The sequence below is a fragment of the Phoenix dactylifera genome, unplaced genomic scaffold (assembly GCF_009389715.1).
Source record: "Phoenix dactylifera cultivar Barhee BC4 unplaced genomic scaffold, palm_55x_up_171113_PBpolish2nd_filt_p 000803F, whole genome shotgun sequence".
NCBI classification, from domain to species: Eukaryota; Viridiplantae; Streptophyta; class Magnoliopsida; order Arecales; family Arecaceae; genus Phoenix; species Phoenix dactylifera.
Window position 1 is genome coordinate 56,374 of NW_024068170.1, and position 21,044 is coordinate 77,417.

Genomic DNA, 21,044 nt, shown 5'->3' on the forward strand with positions numbered 1-21,044 from the left:
TGACTTCTCTCTCTACTTTAGTGTTTTGTTGGATCCCAAAGAAGGGCCTCTTCTTAATGACTTTGATTGACCTTGGTGAAGGGGGTCCTGACCCATGGCTGTTAGGCAGTATGCCGGCCTCCACCTTAGCTTTTGTCGAATACAATTATATTTGGTCACCCCCGATCTCTATTGCCACTTGTATCCTAGTCCGACCTTGATCAGATGAAATTATTTTGATTTGACCAACCCGGGCTGTCGGGCACCGTCGTCGGGCTAACCCCTGTTCCTCCAACTTTTTCTCATATTTTTCTATCATTGTTATGATTTTCCATCAATTTCTCTCTAATTATTAGAATTGAATCTATATAGGGATAAAATTGTTTATACAAAAAGATGTCCATCGAGGGTATACTATGATATGGTTTGTAAATTGAGGATCTTGAGAAGGAATTTTAGAAATTATTTGGATTTATCATTATACTTGTGAGATGAGTAATGTCATCCTTTTTTCTAGATTTATCAGTAAATTATTAATATGTTCCAAGTCGAGTTATTCATGATCTATGAATTGATGCATAGTATTTTATTATTATGTGTGCTATAGTCTTGAATATTATATGATGCATGATCGACAAAATTGAGTTTGCTTGATTGATTTTGATATTGCATGATTTTATGTATTTTTGTCGATCTGAAATATGAAACATATTTTGTAAAAGAGTTTTGATTCGAGATGGTTTGAACTCTTAGCTTGACTATGTAAAGGATACTGCCAATGGGAGTTGTACATTAGCACTTTATTAGTTTTGAAGGGGCGGTTTGCTGCAAAAGTAGCATGACACAATGACTCTGCCTATGAGGGTTAAATGTTGGGATATATTTTATCCTGAAGGATTGTACCGTAAGAAGTTGCACGATATCGTGAACTTGCCATATGGAAAATATGGTCATATCTCATAGCCGATGAGATGAATTTGATGTTTTGAAAGAAAATTGGATTCATGAATGGAAAATTGAATTTTAAAGATTGGATTGTATTTATGATGCCTTGGTAATGTACATATTTGGTTTTGGTTTTAAATTGATGGATTCCGCATGTTTATTTTTAGTAAATTATTATCTATTATATTGCTTGATTAATTTAGTTAAAGTGTTCATTGTTTACTGGGTTGTCTAGTTCATTTCTTGATATCTTACTATTTTTATAGATCCTAAGAGCTAAGATGGCATGGGGATTCTTTTGAGAGAGTGGTTAGAAGCAGAGTTCTGATCTTTTTATTTTAGATTAGAGTTTTATTAAAGTGTAACATAAGACTATTGGATACTATTGGAATTTTGTAATATATTAAGCTTGGATTTTAGTTATTTAAATTTTGGATTTACTTAATTGATTATTTATTTTGCTGCTTGCTTTATGATATCATGATGAGATGCCTTGTATGCTTGTGGGGAGAGTTTCCTATAAGTATGCAATGGTTGCCATGACCTGGCATGTGATTTTGGGTTAGTGAGGTGACATTATGCTTCTCACTTTGCAGTTTTATTAATTCTCAGGAACTCGGTAAATTAACTAGTTTAACCAAATTAAGTTTCCTCCATGATTTTCTTTTCGAACTTTCCCTAGATTCAGTGGTGGGTGTATGATTGACATCTAGCAACCAGAGGGAAAGGTGCAAGGGAGCGAATCACAGTGAGATAGAGACTAGATCTTGTATGAAGCCAGGGGATACAGGAGAGGAAGGAGGAGCCATATATGGATAAAGAGATCAGTGAGATTTGGTTGGAAAGATGGAATCTCTCACTATTTGCCAGTTTTTTCTGGGTTTTTTTGATGGCATTGTAAAACTAATGTAGAGGGCAGTACCTATAACTTTTGGGAGCCAATAAAGTACCCAGGGGAGGGAGGGGGTGGTGGGTGACAGAACACTTATTGGGGATCCACAGGAGATGTCCATTAAGGTATTAAGGGATGTTTCAGGACTGGCGGAGGAGAGGGGGGAGGGGGTGTTTAACCGACCCTCATTCTCATGTGGCTCCGCTGCTATGATTGGGCTTGCTGGGGAAGGCCTATCCTTTGTTCTGTAGCCCCCTAGAAGCTGGCAAGCTGATCTAGTCTAGCGCACAAAAATGTAAAATGGTTCCATGACATAGGGTTGATACATGTTTGTGTCAAACCATTGCCAGTACCACTCCCAAGCCCTAATGGAGTTGGTGGACTGGCATTTAGTTGACATCTAGTTGTTAAGGAAGACTTGTAGCTCTGAACTGCATCCTCATTTGCTTATCCATACTTCCGAATTTAACTGTAGTACCCCTAAAACTAAGAATTAATATTTTTCATCAATACCTGGTCATTTATGGTTTAGGATAATTTTCATTTATAAAGCTGGATATGTGAAATTTGTTTTTTTTATTATCTATAAAATGAATATAAACTGCAGGATGTTGCTGTGAAGATACTCATGGAACAAGATTTCCATCCAGAGCGTTTTAAGGAGTTTCTGAGAGAGGTATGCTCAAGATAATCTTTCTGCAGGTTATTTTAGATACTTCCCCTGGCCTTCTTCTATTAAGCTGGTCAGGTTCAACCTCCTGTGGTCTTTTTGGTTTACCAGGCCCTTGTTAACAAAATATGCATGCATTGAACTTGGAGCAAGTTGATGAACTTAAGTTATTAAGTACATTAGTTGTTTCAAATAATTTAGCTGGTTCCAGCATGTACATAAGCTTTTTGCTGATTAACAGCCTTGGCAGTGTTGTAATTATTGAACTTGTTAATGTTCTGCCTGGCTCGTGTTTATGGCCATCTCTAGTATGGTCATACTGCTGCAGTTCCTTAGCATCTCAATTTCAAAACATTGTGTTTGCTTATTCAAGTTCTTAGGTAAGCAGAGTGCTGTAACTGGCTGAGTTAAGTTTATATTATTCTTTGGATATCCAAGTGTACATCTAATACTTACAGTCAGACTTTTGTTGGTTCTAATTGCTCTTCATACAGAAAATTGTCAATGCAATCTTCTTAATGATTTGTTTTTCTGATATTCAAATATTATTGTATAAACCATATTTTACAGACATTGAAGACTACATGCTAGAAATTCAAATACTACTTAGGATAGACAAGTATGTACCTGGAAGCTGGAGCATGAAATCAATTTATTATAGATATCTCAAACCGTCTGATGTGCCCCTACTAGGGCTTATCAAGTGACTCTAGCAGATTCAGTTTGGGTCAAATATAAGCTCAATCAGGCTGCCACACCAAGTTAATTAAGCAGAAGTTGAAGCTGGTTGCTCGAAATTATTTTTGAAGAGCCTAAGAGAAACCCAATTTGATAAAAGCTTGGCTTGACAAGGCATGGAAATGTATGTCTAATATACGCTTGATAAAGTCATGATATATAAAAACATCGATTGATGGCTTAATTAGAATATAATGCTCCATAAAGTGATGATATAGTTGATCAGTTATTTATTTATTTTTGAATTTATGATTTATGATTAAGGGTCTAATTAGTAGATTATTTGAATTTTGAACTCATAGGATCAGGTTAAACTTTAATACAGCTTAAATCGATCTCAAACCGAGCTTGGTTCGAGCTTAACGTAAGCTTGAGCGGATATTGGCTCTGTTTAAGGTTATGAACCAACCAAAACAGGCGTGTTAGCTCAGCTTGAAATTGAGCTCAACTAGGCTCAGTCAAATAATTAGTGAGCTAATCTTGATCTTAAACTTCACGCTCAAAATAAATTTCAAGCTGATCTTGATCAAACCAAGACCAAATCAAGCTTGGTTCCCCCAACTTCATAAATGTAGATCATGGCTGTATGCACAGTGAACTTCTAGGATGGGGATTAATTTAAACTAGAGCAAAAATTTGTGATTTATCAGAAAAAGGGAAGGCATCATAGGCTCGAGCATATCGATATATGCAAGCATTGTGTTTAACATTGTATTGGGATAACTTAAGTAGAAAGCTTTTACCAAAGTGTCATGACCTGGAACCTAGCTTTGCCAAGTCCCTGGGATGAACATGTTGAATACATGAGAGCATTGCTTTTAACATTGCATTGGGATGAATTAAGCAGAAAGTTTTTACCAGAAGTATCGTTACTTGGAACCTGGCTTTTCCAAGTCCCTAGGGTGACTACAATCTTGATAAATCAATAGCCTGAATTCTATATTTGTTGATGCAGAAGCACAAAATTATCAGTTGAAACCTTGAGGCTAAAGGCCATTTGTTCAAACAAAGTAGAGATAAATCTCATCCATTTTTTTTTTTTTACAACACATAACTTTGAAGTCAAACCAAGATTCACTACATTCCATCATCTCGTAATGCACGAACTAGTGCAGCTAAAGACACATTTCATTTCCTTTAAAAGCCCCTCCACACTTTACTAAAACGACCACTTCTATGATTACAAGCCTTACCTTAAAAGGCTCAAAAGGTTCAAAGTCTTTCTAGTGGCAGCTTCATTATATAAGCTAAGAACACTCCAACAAGCTGCCAGCAGCCTAACATCGATAATAAATAAGTTGGTGAGCTAGACATCTTTGTAGGTAGTCAGGCATAGCAAAGAGTATAGTATTAGTAAAAAAATATGAGTATGGTAGGGGTAAGGGATTCACACTTCTTAAAAGTTAAAACTAAATATTTAGTAAACAAATCATATAAGAGATATCAATTGGGTATATTTACCACTGCCACTTTGTTTGAAAACACCTAAATGCTTTTAACATGATTACATCACTAAGATAAATGCCTTTTTATATAAAATTATTGAAAACATTCATTTGGGGAAACACTGAAATACCCTTAGAAACAGTTGAAGACACTGGGATACACTTAAAGGCACTTGAATACACTGAAACTTTAAAACACTTATTACAATAATTCTTATAATAACCGGTCAGTAAGCAGCTATTATATCTGTTGATCAAGGATTTCACTGAAACCAACTATTATATCCACTGCAGGGGTTTCATTGGTCAATAGTGATCATAGCTAAGAGTTCCCTCAGACCAACTACTATACCCACTGGTCAATGGTTCACTGATACCAACAATTGTACCTGCTGGTAGGATTCACTGAAACCAACTATTTTACCTGTTGTTTGGGGGTCCACCGACTGGTCAGAAGTTTTTATTTCAATAAGGTCACTAGCTTGTAGGCAGTACAATTACTGAGGAACATTTTGAATGACTCTAGTCAAAAGCAATCTCTTTGATACATTATCATGATAACTTAACAGTTGATAAATTCGTATGCCACACAGTCATTCAAAACATATATATTTCAAAATTCACTTGCTACTAAACATTTGGGAAAAGATCAGAAAATCATCAAAACTTTGTTCATTTACAAATAGCATACAATATAATATATAATAATATTAATGTAACTGAACACATCTCAAAAGCCCTCCTTTACTAATACAACCGCTCCTCTGATTACAAGCCTTATCTTAAAGTACACACAAGGATCAAAGTCTTTGTAATTGTAGCTTCAATTATATACACGAACAACACTTCGAGCTTGCTACTAGCCTATTGTCGATCCCTCTTACACTCTGAAATATAATAAATAAGTGGGTGAGCTACATAACTCAGTAAGTAGTCAAACATAGCTAATAATATAGCATTAGAAAAACTAGAAACTAGAAGTGGTCTAGGATTCACACTTGTTAAAACTCAAAAAGTCAAACAATATCATATGAGAGAGATCGGTTAAGTACATTTACCGATGCCATTATGTTTAGAAAATCATCGAATGATTTTGAAATGATACATCACTAAGATGTATACCCCTTATGTAGAATTATTAAGAATACTTCTTTGGAGAAACACTAAAATACACTTAGAAATACTCAAATACACTAGGACATGCTTGAAGACACTTGCTTCATATGATCATTTCAATACCAACTGGTCAGTAACCAACTATTATACTCACTAGTTAGGGATTGACTAAAACCATCATACTTGCTGGTCAGGGGTTCAGTTATCAATAGGCCCAATAGCTAACGCTTCACTGAGACCAAGTATTAAACTTGCTGGTCAAGGGTTCAATGATACCAACAATTAAAATGGATGGTTAGTGGTTCACTGGCTCGCCACAAGTTTTCATTTCAATCCATAGCAAAAGAAACTTTTAAGTTTTCGGTGATATAATGATTAATGAACATTTTGAAAGACTCGAGTCAAAAGCAATCACTTTAATACATTTACATAAATTTTAAATCATGATAGCTCAACACTTGATAAATTTGGATGCAAATAGTCATTAAAAATCATACTTTCAAAATTCACCTACTATAAAACATTAATGAAAAAAATCAGAAAATCATGAAACTTTGATCTTTTACATATAACATATATGGATAATGATACGCCTCATAACCGACCATAGTTAATATAGAAGCCCGACCCATGAGAGCTTGCCACATGGCCGAAATCCTAGGATCAAAGATGACCTAGAGTTCTCGATCGAGCCGCCATTTGCATAGAAGATCATGGAGGAGCCTCTTCCACCGTGATTCAAAATGCCGTAGTTGGAGACTTATGATAGGACCTTGGATCCCCTAGACTACTTGGAGAGCTTCAAAGCTCTTATGATGCTTTTGGGGACCACCAACATAGTATCATGCGCTTGCCTGGACACACTTCAAAAAATGGCTTGGCTTTGGTATATCGGTCTTCGGCCAGGTTCCATCCACTCTGCCGAGCAGCTTGTCTGGCAGTTGCAGCCCACTTCATTTGCTGCTGAAGGCAAAGCAAGGGCTCGGAGTGTTTGTTCACCATGAAGCAGTAAGGGCGATTTCTTCAAAGACTACATTTCAACACGGCGACCTAAGAGCTCCGTAACTTGAATCCCTTGATCGCGATGACTGCTCTGAAGAGTGGATTGAGGCGTGCTTGGTTTCTCCTAGTTATAGATGTACGAGGTCAGGTGGTTTCTTGAGCCTCTGCGGGTACTTCTGGATTCAAAGGCACAAGAAGAGGTACACCCTATGCTGGTCAAGCCGCAGCGGTAAATGCTATTCGTACAGTAGTTGATCAGGGTATGCAACGGGCATTTGGAGAAGTTTTTAAGGGATTTCGTTGAGCTTCTCGCCTGAGTCAAGAAGTACATGAATGTCGAGGAGGCAACGACTAGCAGGATTAAGAGGATGCTAGGTGGGACCGATGCACTCTTGAGCAGTAGATCAACAACCGACCTACAACAAGGGTTATCAACACGATTTCTGACGGACCTATGGCTGAAGGGACTAGCTCGTTGGCTCGGAATTATGCTTGGGCTGCTCAAGCAGGAGACACGACACTAAAAAGCCAAACGACCGGAGACATTCTCGGATGCCGACCTTGGGGGAGTGCAAACTCCCCACAATGATGCTGTTGTAATCTCCCTCAATAGTGAACTATGATATAAAAAGATTCCTTCTAGATAATGGAAGCTCGATAGATATGATTTTATGATGCTTTTTGTGAATGGATCTACTAGTAGATCAGCTAAAGAGGATCAATTCTCCTCTGATTGGATTCTTGGGAGATCTTGTTTTCGTGGAAGGCACCATCACTCTTCTGGTCAGTGTCATAGATGGTTGAGAGCCTCGGCTGATGGTTGTAATGTTGGACTTTTTGGTTGTAAAGGTCCCTTCGACGTATAATGCCATCCTAGGTTGGCCCAGCTTGAACACGTTGCAAGCTGTGGTGTCGACCTATCACCTCCTGTTGTGGTTCCCAACTGAGTGTGGAGTAGAAGTTTGAGGTGACCAGATACTAACTCGGCAGTGTTGACCACGCTCTGAGGAAAGAATTCAATCGAGATCCTGCCCATTAAAGGCTTTGATGCTCTAGACGAGCAGAAGTAGCAACAAGAAGAATTGACTGAGCTGATTCTCCTCAACGACTGAGATGTGAGTAGAATGGTGCAAATTGGCTCCCTAATGGACAAAGCAACCTAAGCTCGGCTCTTCGACTTCCTTTGAACTCATGGACATCTTCGCTTGGTCGGGCTCGGATATTAGTTCTAATGTTATTGTTTATAGGCTAAATGTGGACTTGATGTACTGACCAGTGCAGTAGAAGAAGAGGAGCTTCGCCTGGAGAGGTAGTAGGCCATTGACGACGAGGTGGACAAGCTCTTGAAAGCTGGATTCATCCATGAAGTCAACTACCCCAATTGGCAAATGAAGGGTTTGCATCAACTATGCCAACCTCAATAAGGCCTACCTAAGGATAGCTTCTCGCTGCCGAGGATTGACTAGCTCGTGGATCAACTTCAAGGTACTAGTTGCTGAGCTTCATGGATGCATTCTTGCGTTACAACCAGATCCAAATGGTCTCCGAGGATGAGGAGAATCTCTTTTATAACTAACAAAGGTCTATACTGTTATAGGATTACACCCTTCGGCCTAAAGAACGCAGGAGCGACATATCAATGGTTGGTCAACAAAATTTTCAAGAAGCAAATTGGCCGCAATATGGAGGTCTATGTCGATGACAAGCTAATGAAGAGCATAGAAGCCGAATAGCATGTGGCCGATTTGGAGGCCTTCACTACCTTGAGGAGATACCACATGAAGCTCAATTTGAGCAAGTGCATGTTTGGGGTCAGGAAGATTCCTAGGGTTTATGGTGACCTGGCATAGAAGAGAGGCCAACTTGGAAAAGATCTGAGCTATGCTAGAGATGTCACCGCCGAAGATGATGAAGGTGCAACACTTGGTGGGTTGGATCGCAGCGCTGAGCAGATTTGTGTCGAGGTCAGCGAATATGTGCCTTCCCTTCTTCAAGGCACTTAGATGAATTTTTAATGGATTGAGGAATGTTAGATTGCCTTTGACCCGCTTATAGAGTATTGGTTCGCCACCTTTCCTCACCAAGCCAAGCTTTAGAGAGATGCTTTACCTTTACCTCGTAGTATCTCCCACAACTCTAATCTCGGTCCTGGTCTAAGAAGGAATCTAGAAGCCGATCTACTATGCAAGCAGAGGCCTTCGAGATGTTGTGGTACTTGAAGTTTGAAAAGATGGCCTACGCTTTTATCATCTTGGCTTGAAGATTGCGACCCTACTTTCAAGTGTACTCCATCTTGGTGCTGACCGACCAACTGATAAGGCAGATTTTGTAGAAGCTAGACATGCCAGGGAGATTGACCAAGTGGGCGGTTGAGCTTGGGGACTTCAATATTCATTATTGACCTCGGCCCGCCATCGAAGCTCAGGCATTAGCGGATTTCCTTGTGGAATGCATTCTTGTTGAGGCAGGGGCCGAGGATAAGCAGGAGGAGGATGACTTGGAGGACTTTTGGATCCTTCACGTTGATGGATCCTCCAGCTCAGGCAGAAGTGGGCCAGGCTAACCTCATAAGCCTGGATGGAATCTTGGCAGAATATGCTCTGGAGCTCAGCTTCAAAGCTTCCAACAATGAAGCGGAGTATGAGGCTCTCATCACCCATCTCAAACTTGCTAGGGAGCTTGAAATTCATCATCGGAGGGCTTTTAGTGAGTCACAGCTTGTTGTTGGCCAAGTTCGAGGAGAGTACAAAGCAAAGGGCCCTACTTAGCAAATTCTCCAAAAGGTGAAGGATGTCTCGGTTTTTAGCAAATTTGATATTCCGTAGATCCTAAGGTCCGAGAATGCTTGGGCCGACTTACTATCAAAGTTAGCCACCTTGGAGTGTGTCGACCTGAAGAAGATGGCCTACTTCGAAGTGCTCGAGAACCTAGAATCAAGGAGTACTTTGAAGTGCTCGAGAAACCTAGCTTCACAGAGGAATCAAGCTTGGTGTTGTAAGTGGATTTCGAATTAGATCCTCTTGTCAACTACCTCTAGGGAAGAAGCTCTCCGAGGACAAAGGAAGCTCGAAGACTCAAGTACCAAGTAACTCGTTACATCCTCCTAGATGGAAAGTTGTACAAAAGATCCTTTTCCTTACCTCTTCTCAGGTGTCTTCGGCCATCTAAGGCGAACTTCGCTCTTCGAGAGATTCATGAGGGGTTTTGTGGCAATCACCTGGGGAAGAGCACTGGCCTACAAAGTATTATGACAAGACTATTGCTGGCCGACCTTACAAAAGGTTGCAGCCGACTTTGTGAAGAGATGTGACTAATACTAGCGATCTGCGAGCATCCAATGACAGCTAGCGGTGTTGCTGAAGTCGATCACCAACCCTTGGCCATTTGCCCAGTGGACGATGGATATCCTCAGGCCCTTTCCGCCAACAATCGGGCAAAGAAGATTTTTGATATTTGCCATTGACTACTTCAGCAAGTCGGTTGAGACCGAGCCCTTAGCTCGGATACCCCTATGTTGACTTCCCTGGATTGCTCTTGAGATTACCCCTTGCATGTCAAGACTCGAGCAATGTCCGGGATTTCATTTGGAAGGCAATCGTATGCAAATTCAGGCTTCCTTCGACGATCATCATGCACAACGGCCGGCTATTTGACAATGTCCGCTTTAAGGAGTTATACATCGAGCTTCACATCGACCATCGGTTTACCTTGATTGGTCATTTACAGATCAACGGAGATGCTGAGGTCACTAACAAAACAAATTTGTAAGGCTTGTAGATGAGGTTGGACTGAGCAAAGGGACTCTAGGCGGAAGAACTGCACAATATCTTTTGGGCATACCGAACTACATATCGGATCCTTATAGGAGAGATACCTTTCAGCCTCGCTTTCGGCATGGAAGTAGTGATCCCGATAAAAATCAGCCTACCATCTCTTCGAATGGACACCTTTGACGAGCAGAGGAAACCACACGACCTTTGAGCAAATCCGAACTTGCTTGAATAGACAAGAAAGCGAGCTCAAATACGTATAGCGGCCTACAAGTGAAGAGAAAAGGTCAAAGGGAATCGAGACCTAATACTTAAAAATGCTGAGATGGCACAGTCAGGAGAACAAGGAAAACTTGCTCCAACTTGGGAAGGGCCGTATAAGTGACCAAGCTCGTCTGTCTGGGAACTTATTGCCTGGAGCATCTTCATGGGGTGCTTGTACCTCGGACATGGTATTCTGCTAATCTTCGAGCATATCACCAATAAGATGTACAGTTATATCTTGTAGACCTGACTATTAATGAAAAAAGCATCTTTTCTCCAAATTTTGTCTTAGTGTTTCAGGTCGGGCACCCTACTCTTAAGTGACTCAACATGCCAAACGTCATTGGTCGATGCATCTTGTAAAGACCACCAACCTCCAAGAGAGAGGACAACCTAGAAATGCATGGGACCTTCGACTTATGAGCCCATGAGGCTAGAGAGAAACCTTTGGGTACTCCATGGAGATACCCTAGAATTGGCTAGGACCTCCGTTCTACAAGCGTACATGGCTAGGGAGGTAAACCTCCAGGTACTCTCGTGGAGACAATCCAGAAGCAACTGGGACTATTGTTATACTGGCCAAGAGTTGATAAAAAGACCTCGTAAAAAGCTAGGCTCGGATGGGAGGAAGCACCCTTGGCCTAATCACGATGTTAGCTCTCCAAAAAAACCCAATTGAATAGAAGATCCGATAGACTAAATTCCTAATGCCCACGTCTTCAGTTTAGGAACCGAGACCCTGGGACAAGGAGCTGATCTCCAAGCGATGAGTTGAAGGCCATGATGACCTAGGGAGGAACAAAGTCTGAGCTAACTGCAAATGCTCAGCCTCATGCGTAGTTGCTATGGCTCGCCACCTTGACCAGCAATTATATGATTTTTGATCTCCATAGCTTGGGAGTTAAACCTTCGGGTACTTCCAACCTACATGGTCATGCTAATGAGGATCCAAGTCCTCTACCTTGGCCTGGAAATGGTGGGGAAAATCCCCGACAACCTCCCGAAAAGATCTCTTACCTCGGCCTTAGGGAGAGCCGACTTGAATGACCACCGAGACAACTGCACCTAAGCCTTCTGAGGCACTCCAGCATAAGCTCGATTGATCAAACATCTGCTAGATGACCTATGCTACTTAGCAAGAGAATAATTATTCATTACAGGCAAATCTGACAAAAATGAAGTACAGACAAAAATACTTTCATTCATAACTTCGATTGCAAGACAAAGTTAGCTCAACAACTAAGCTATTTTACAAAATTGGTACAAGGAGACTAGGCTTAGGAAGACACCCTCCATCTCGTCTAGCGCCTCATCTTCACTGGAAAGTAGCTCAAGGATGGACAAACCCTCGTTGATTACAAAAAGGGTCTACTTTGTTTGTTCTGATGAAGGCTTGTTCACTGAGCTTCACCCCCTGGCTTCGTTCTCGTTGGGGATGAAGTGGATAAGCTTAGGATGGAGCTTCGCTGCTCCTTTCTAGCACTTCCAGAAGCCCTGGAGGAAGGACTTGGTGATCTCCCACTCGAACTCATTCTAGGACTTGTATTCCTTCGCTACTCAGAGAGCTCTTCCTTCATCCTCGATGACTTGCCACTTGCCCACCTGCAGCTTCTTTTCGATCTATGAAGCCCGGGCTTAGCTTCCTTTGTCCTATCCTCATCGCCTTAGCTCGGGTTCCATCTCTGACATCCTCTGATCAATGCCCATGGGAACCATTTCGGCCCCAGCCTACTCCGGAGGAGGCCTAACTCGGCCTCAACCTCAGCCACCTTCTTCATGGCCCTTTGTAGAGCTAGTTGAAGAACTTCAATGCGGTGATGAAGCCCTCTTTCTAGCGAAGAATCCAAGGAAGTTTACCTTGAAGCCGAGAAGGAGAAAGGAACAGGAGGGACATTCAGAAGTTCTCCAAGAATGGATGAAGAATGTCTAATGTGGGGGGAATATGCTCCTTTCTATTTATAGGGCTTTGGACAGCCTGGATCGCCTCGTCCGCACAGATCGGCGGACACTTGTCACGACCTCTTTGCTCCAAATGGTTGGCATCCCTTTGAAACTAAAAAAGTCAACCTGAGGTCAAGACTCATCAAAGTTCAAAGTTTTGTCCTCGGAGGGACAACCCTCTTTAAGGCAACACAGAAACTGACAAAAATATGTTAATTCAGCCATTGAGTGATCAGAGTCAAAGTTCGTCTGTCGAGGGACCATCGTTCGAGGAAGGCACCATGGAATGATCAAAGTGACATAATGTGATGAAGTTCGTCAAACCCACTATCCATGTGGTATCCATTATGAAGATGCTCCAGAAAGGTTAGTGGATGCCTCAAGGCAATAAATGCAGACTCTAGAATCTTCCGAAAAGCTCCCAAAATGTCAACTTCAGCTGGTTGGCCTTGTGGTTCACCCCGACTGGTCAGCTCGGCTATTATGACAACTATTTCCTTCGCTCGAGCCAAGAAAGCTAGCTCGGCCTCGAAAGTAGGAGGCAAGTGTTATGCCTCAGAACTGACCATAGTGGCCGTGACAACCTGATCCATGAGCTCGCCATGTGGCCGGAATAAAAGCGCACGGAGGTATTTAAATTTCGAATTCTCTCTAGCTGGTTTGTTATAGCTTGCCCCAGGATCGTGAATGGTTAATCTGTGGCGGTGAGGTGCACGGCTTAACACATGGGCGAGGTGAACAGGGTAACGCATGGGCGAGGTGCACAGCGTAACGCATGGGCGGGGCGTGTTGGCATAACTTGTAAGCGTGATGCTCAGGCGAGATGCGTGGGTCGTTACCAAACCATTAGCATGTATGCTCGTTTTGCTTAACGATGGGTGCCGACCCTCACCCATATAAACCACATCCGGAGGACCTCCAAATATGTTCTCTTGACTCCATTGTTACCTCGAACTCTGCCACTCCAAACCTCCTCTGTTTTTTTGAGATCACCACTTGATTTAGGCATCAGAGGGTCCCCCACCGGACACAATCCGACAACTTGACTTCTTTTTTCCTATTTCATGTTAGATTCGATGTAGGAGTTGTTGTCCGAGTATAATCACCGCCATCCAACCCTTCTTCCTCAGCTCGGAGACCTACAACAAGCCCCAAGACGACTTTTCCAAATCTAAAAACCCTTGCCAACCTGTCCAGCAACCTTAATGGTTCGGTGCCTAAGGTCGGGCCATATTTCAGTGGCAATAGATAACATATAAAAATTTTCATATAACCAAATGCATTGCTGAAGTTAGAATCGATAAGCTACATAACTTTAGTTGGAAATAGTTAACAAGGTTCACCGTCTCGGTACCAAATCTCGTACTACTGCCACACTAGCATTGTGTTAATATGGTATGGTATAGAGTCTTTTCGACGTATCGAGGGTCAATACACTTCTTGTACTGGATGCCGGTACCGAACTGATATGGTATGGTACATTCCAAGGTCCGCCGTACCGGTCCAGATCAGCGTACCGGTGGCCGGCCGGACCGGTACGGTACCGGTCCGGACCGGTACCGTACCGGTCCGGACCACTTTCTTTCCCATCAAAAAAAAAAAAAAAAACCACAGCGAGGCGCTGTGGTTCCCCCCCCCCAAAAAAAACACCGTACCGGTGCGAACCGGCCGGTTCGCACCGGTACGAGGCCGGTACCAAGCGGTACCGGCCAGTACGGTCTCCGTACCGGCCGGTTCACAGAAGAAAACCGGAAATACCGGTTTTCATCTGTGTCCGGTACCGGTCAGGGACCGGACCGGTACGTACCGGCCCGTACCGGCTGGTACGGACCGGTACGTACCGGCCCGTACCGGCTGGTACGGACCGGTACGGCATTCCTTGGTACATTCTGTACTGCCCGGTTTGGGCTGGTGCAACGAACCCTAGAAATAAAGATTCTGGATAGTTCAGTAGATAGTGAAGAAAAGAAAATAAATCTGAATCCATATAAAATCTGTCAATTTTTTGCCAAAATATAGGTCATCAACTATGTAAGGACACTTACGAGAATATATTCCAAAGCTTCACACTGCAGCTTCTCTTTTTCCTCTAGCTTGCTGCTATTCTCTACTGTATTTCTTTTCCTCACTAGCTACTTGCTACAGTTGGCTGGGGTTTCTATAGTTGCAAAACAGTAGAAGGGGGCACCACCATTCTATTTATAGATGGCTTCTAAGCATGAGGTTTCTAGCTTTCCCAATTTAGTAGCTAGGTGTCAAGTCCAGGTTGAGCTAGTTGGCTGAATATCTAGCATGAGGTTGCTTCTTTACCATGATGTGTAACAAACATGAGATGGCAGCTTAAAGGAAATTAGCACGAGGTGGCTGTTCCTAAGAAAGATGAGGTAGCAGCTCAAGCACAAGATGATACAAGCTGGAGGTGGTAATTTTATGGTATACATAAGATGGTACCTCAGTAAAGAGAGCAGACGTGCCAGCCACTAGACAAGAATGAGGTGGTCATAAGCATGTGGTGGCATTAAGCACAAGGTGGTCATTAATATATTGGGAATTTAGTCCTTAAACCTTTTTAATTCATGCTTAGGGTCTTATCAATCATTAAATTCAAGTCTTTGCTATTAAAATTTCCATATGAAGGATTTGTTTTGATGATCTCATTTACAAATGATCATATAATAGGCACTAATATTTTTGGGTATTACAAGCAGAGTCAAGATTAGTTGGAGTGTTTCAGTTGGTAAGTTGAAGAACTTGGTCTCTAGGTTTATTTCTTGGCTTCTCATATTAAGTGATTTCAGAATAAAATGTCTTGTGCTGCAGGAAGCCACAGAAACAATGATTCTCATTTGGCTTCTATAAGCATTAAATAACACTGACTGAAATTTGTACTTTTGTTCTTTTCTGTTTTGATTTTAATGCTATGACGTTATATGTCAGGTTGCGATAATGAAAAGCCTGCGGCATCCTAATATTGTTCTCTTCATGGGAGCTGTTACTCAGCCTCCAAATCTCTCAATTGTCACTGAATATTTATCTAGGTATTTTTTTAATCTAATCTTCTTATGCTTCATTTCTTTATACTACACTTTTTTTCAGCACTGGAGCAAGTCCATTCTGCCTCTGGAGATTTTTACGTGTAGTTTGCTTCTCTACAAATTGCAGAGGCAGCTTGTATAGGCTTTTACATAAACCTGATGCCAAGGAAATTCTAGATGAGAGGCGTCGATTGAATATGGCATTTGATGTGGTATATCTTTCTATGAATAATATATCTTGATACTGTTTATTTTAAGAAATTTCTAATTTATATAATGTGCAGAATGCTTTGTCCAAAATTTGGACAATTTAAACAGTCATCCAAACTTGGTAACGGCTTACATCTTATGAGATCATAATGAAGTTACTTGATATATGTATATGTAAATAATTTCCTTTTACAGGCAAAGGGAATGAACTATCTTCACAAGCGTAATCCCCCAATTGTTCATCGAGATTTGAAATCTCCAAATCTTCTTGTGGACAAAAAATACACAGTGAAGGTAAGACTTGTAAACTGCTTCCACTTGCGATATTGGAACTGTACTTGCATCTGTTTATTTTTTGCTTTGATTTGTTATGCTTTCTCATAATCATGATGCCTCTGCACCCTTTAAATAACTTCTGGCGATGAAGTTTAAGTATCCAATAATTCTAAATGTAATTTTAAGGAGTAGCCTGATTTTCCTGTCTTAGATGGGCTTTATATCATTTATGAGTGATATAAAGAACTAAACAAATTATTATTCAGGTTTCTATTGTTCAACTGGTTCAGTGAACGGTCTAGTATATATATGAATAACAAGCCTCATCCTGTCAATTTGGGCTCAGAATTAATGATCTTAATTTGCATTTAGTGTTCTTCTAAGGTGATTTTAAGGATTAATTTTGATTCTGGATTAACTATTTCAAGGTCCGTGTTTTACTACATGGAGAAAAAGGGAAAAGGTCTGTGGTTTTAGTTACATCTTTCTTCCCCCCTTCTCTTTTTTTTATAGAGAGAGACGAGGGGACCCATCTAGAGTATAATCACCCAATGTCCAGATTCTTTGAGGCTGCACCACCAAAAAAATCAAACCCAGAACCTTGGGTGTGACCAGTAGAGCAAGCCCCCGTTCACTTTCCCTTCTATATTATGAAAGCACTTTTAGCTAAGCTGTAGGGTCTTTTAAATTCCCGTATGTCTCCTATATGCTGTTAGCCTTCTATATCTTTGGAATTAGTGTTATCATTTGGTAGCCTTAGGGAAAAATTTGATGGTTTGTGTATCAAAGTAGATTTGCTTCTTGTAGTGTCTTAGAATTTCAGTGCCATTTTTTTATTGAACTTCGTTTATCATCGTTTGCTTGTGTGAGCAAGCTGGGGTTTTTATCAGTTTTAATTAGAAATTAATTTCTGATAATTAAGGTATGCGATTTTGGTTTATCACGATTGAAGGCAAACACATATCTATCCTCTAAATCTCTGGCGGGGACTGTAAGTTATTTCAAACTAATTGTCGTTATATCTTTTTCCTTTATTTTATATGTTTATGCGTTATTGAATTTTAAAGTTACCTATTATTTTATGAATGTTAGCCTGAGTGGATGGCCCCAGAAGTTCTACGTGATGAACCATCGAATGAGAAATCAGACGTTTACAGCTTTGGTGTGATCTTATGGGAGCTTATGACGCTTCAACAACCATGGAGTAATTTAAATCAAGCTCAGGTTATAAATCCAAAGTTGGAGTTCATTAGTTTATGTATAATGTATGATATTTGAGACATATAGGTGATTGATGGCATATAGTTATACATCAGAAAAAATGCTGGTTTATTGGAAAATTATAATTCATAATGGCAATGCCCAGTGCTTTTTCTTGATATGAGATTGCTAATAGCATGCCATTTGGATTGCTAGTGGACTTCTTTGCAAAGTTTATATAAACCTGGACTATCAGTGAGCTGCTTTGAATGACCAGTATGGTAATCAATAATAGTATCACATTTAATCCATTGACTTACTGACAATGGCTCTGATTGTGGTTACTAGGATGCAGCCCATGCAATTTTGTGTTTTTTATATGCAACTTGCAATGTTGAATCATCTTGTCAGTTTAACTGTCTTGGTATCCTCTTGCAGGTGGTCGCTGCTGTTGGTTTCAAGGGCAGAAGGCTTGAGATTCCGAATGATGTAAATCCACAGGTGGCTGCCATAATTGAGTCTTGCTGGGCCAAGTATGTAGGAATTCATTTATTTTAACAGTTCTGCTTCAAAATGTTCCCCTCATTGTGCTTTCCTTAATGTGAGATAACCCATCAATCTGCAGTGATTCATGGAAAAGACCTTCTTTTGCCAGTATCATGGAATGCTTGAAGCCTCTGATTAAGCTTCCGCCAACTCAACCAGTACGTGCTGAAATGTCACGGTTTACCTGAAAGAGCATATGTTGCAAGATTGTGCATTCTGTAATGATATAATTTGGAGGCAGAGTTTGTAGTGCTATCATCTAAGGTGCTGGTCTCTGATCTGTGCTGCTTAGTCCTATTCTTTCTAATTATCAATATTCAGTTGATGGCACTAATGTATACTAAAAGTCTAAATATGCTTTAAGTTTAAGTTAAGTTTATAATTCAAATTTTTTTTTATCGTTCAGTATGGTTAAATAAGGAAACAAAGTACATGAACCTGGAACATCCTTGCGATATAACTTCAGACTTTACTGCTGTAAAATCAATAATAGTTAATTTTTTTGATGAGCTATGATGACTGTAGGGAATAACACTCTTGATTTGGTAATACTTTTCAATCATGAATCCAAATATGCATGTATTCACAAGTTTACTTCATACTGATGTGCTTCTATGTGGCAGGTACTTCACACTGTATGATGATGATCATCATTCCTCTAGTCTGCTCCATGGGCTGGATATGAAACCAAATGATGAAAAGCTCATATGGCTGAATGTGTGTTATTGTACTGGTTTTGACTCTTGTTAAGGACCAGTTTGCTTTGATTCATAAGACTCAATCTCTATCTGTGGATGCTTAATTAAAAAAATGCATAGTTTGATCTATTAACTTAACAACTGAATATGCAAAGATTTCCTTTTTCAGTTAATAAGTTGGTTTGATGCCATTATCCGAATAGCTATTAAAGCCAATGCTATCATCCCACAATGGTGGTGATATTAATTAAAGGCATGTTAAATTATTTCAGGAAATGCTGGTCAAGACTGAATCAATTGATTAATAGATCCATATCCTTGAAGGCCAAAGTACAAGTTAAATTGCAGCACTCTTAAAATACATTACATCTCAATTTATTGGCAGGATCATCAGCTTGCTGTCGTTTCATGCTAAGATTGAGAAGACAGATTTCCAATGCAATGGGAAGCTACCAATGGTTATTGTGCTGCTGGACTGGTCCCCCACCAATCTTATGTTGATCAAGTAAATTCTAATGTTTATCTATTTGTGGTGCATTCACGTACATTATCTTGTAGTTAAATGCAAGTCATTGTAGAGAATGAGCTTATTTGCAGGAATCTGACTGTTTGAGCTTCAAAGCAGTTAAGGGTATGGGCATGTTTGTACGTTGTCTGCACACCCACCAGTCTTCTTTAATTTATATTTGTAAGCGGTTCCTCATTCAGCTTTATGTGTAATGATAATTTGCTCACTGGTATAGCACATCAGCATTGTAGAACACATTTGTATGGTAAAAACGACTGCATCATGCTAAAATCACTGGACATTTGATGTTCATTGGGCATGATTACTATTTATGGGTGTTAGAGAGTTATTTTTGATGTTTTTATTTTTGAAGTTTCACATTTTATACTAAAATCTTGTTTTTCGTTTCTTGTTTTCATCTCGGCTAAGATCTCAATTTGTATCGGTGTTAAGCACGTCGTGATATGAAAAATCTCAAGTTCTATTATCTTGGCTTATAGGAACAGATAGCTTCCAAGGTAACCTATTCCAGTCATTCTTTTTTGTATTTATATGAGATTAATATTCATTTCAGTAAATTATAAATGGTAAATTTGAAGTTCTTTTTTTGATAAAAATAATTTTGAAGTTTTTAATATTATGAAACAAGATTGTGAGTGATCGATACATTCTGATATAGAACTTTAGATTGACCTCTAATTGAATATTGACACTTTATTATAAATAGTAGGGTCATTACTTTCAACCATGCTTGAGAAGCCTTTATGGTCGAGGCCCAAAAGAAATTGCAAAGTCAATGCCTAAAGTAAGTTGCTAATCTTGGCATTACCATGTGAGTCGAAATTTTGACTCGGTTCAAAAATATTGGTCGAGCTGCGAGAGATTGGGCTTTCAAAAGATTCCATACTTTCTATCTCAGCTAAGGTGGATGGAGGTCTGGGTTCATCTGTGGTTTTAAGGAACTCGTATTTCTCTACCTGACAAGGACGTATGTCTTTGTGAATGCAGGAATTAGAGCTGCATTTGGTTGGGGTTAACAGAGGGTTAAGTGGAATAATGCTCGTTTAGGATGCTTATTCCGTTTTAAGCTATCAAATACTAAAGAAGTGACTAACTTATTTCGAGAGAAAACGAGACATTTTAAAAGGATAGTTAGAGTAAAGTTCAAGGGAATCAAGGTTCCTTTAACTGATTTATTCCACTTTGATTAACCAAAACTAGAAAAGCATCAAAGTGAATGTTTTTAGAAGTTAGAAAAATATTGATCCAAAATAAACTATTGGTCTTATAAAGTGAAGTTGTTTATTCCGAATTAAAATGCCTTAACAGTGTGTTTACATATTGAATTTGGATAAACTTGTTTGGCAACCAAATGTCAAGCTGGTGCTCAAGATATTATTTTGTCAGTGACAAGTACTTTTTAACATGTCTCGGTTTCAAAAATTAAAATTCAGATGTAAGTTTGAGGGGAAACTAGAGAGTTAATCTATTCCACAATTCATATATGTAAATTATTTTTGAAATGGGGATAGACCAGTTAGAGAAAATGTATAGCATTTATTGTATACCAAATTTTGGGAAATATCTATTATGTCTTCTTGAACAAGTAATTTAGGCCCTCTTTGAGAGAGTTGTTGGCCGTAAAACTGTTGGAAGTAGAGCTTTCTGAAGTAGAACTTTTATAAAAAGCTATTTGCTGTTTTGTAACTATAGTCTAAAATGCTGTAGCACTTTAACATGTGCTTGGAAAACAAATTAAGAAAGCACTTTTGTATGACAAAATTACTATAAACGACATTGCATAGTATT

General features: G+C 39.9%; 1 protein-coding gene across 7 annotated transcripts in view; it reads left to right on the forward strand.

Annotated features, from left to right (window-relative positions):
- LOC103695480 (serine/threonine-protein kinase CTR1) overlaps window positions 1–19,628 on the forward strand; it is a 59,338-nt gene extending 39,710 nt beyond the window's left edge. Inside the window, exons 8-18 of one of the 7 annotated variants that reach the window (XM_008776820.3) lie at window positions 2,424–2,492; window positions 15,700–15,800; window positions 15,925–16,009; window positions 16,203–16,301; window positions 17,206–17,274; window positions 17,376–17,507; window positions 17,922–18,016; window positions 18,109–18,293; window positions 18,653–18,746; window positions 19,000–19,232; window positions 19,325–19,628. In XM_008776820.3, the coding sequence (XP_008775042.1) occupies window positions 2,424–2,492; window positions 15,700–15,800; window positions 15,925–16,009; window positions 16,203–16,301; window positions 17,206–17,274; window positions 17,376–17,507; window positions 17,922–18,016; window positions 18,109–18,217 (759 nt within the window). In that variant the 3' untranslated portion in view covers window positions 18,218–18,293; window positions 18,653–18,746; window positions 19,000–19,232; window positions 19,325–19,628. Of the gene's footprint in view, window positions 1–2,423; window positions 2,493–15,441; window positions 15,670–15,699; window positions 15,801–15,924; window positions 16,129–16,202; window positions 16,302–17,205; window positions 17,275–17,375; window positions 17,508–17,921; window positions 18,017–18,108; window positions 18,294–18,652 lie in introns of those variants that run through there. The other 6 variants (XM_008776821.3, XM_008776819.3, XM_026800539.2 and 3 more) reach the window with 6 other exon arrangements.
- The last annotated feature ends 1,416 nt before the right edge of the window (window positions 19,629–21,044 follow it).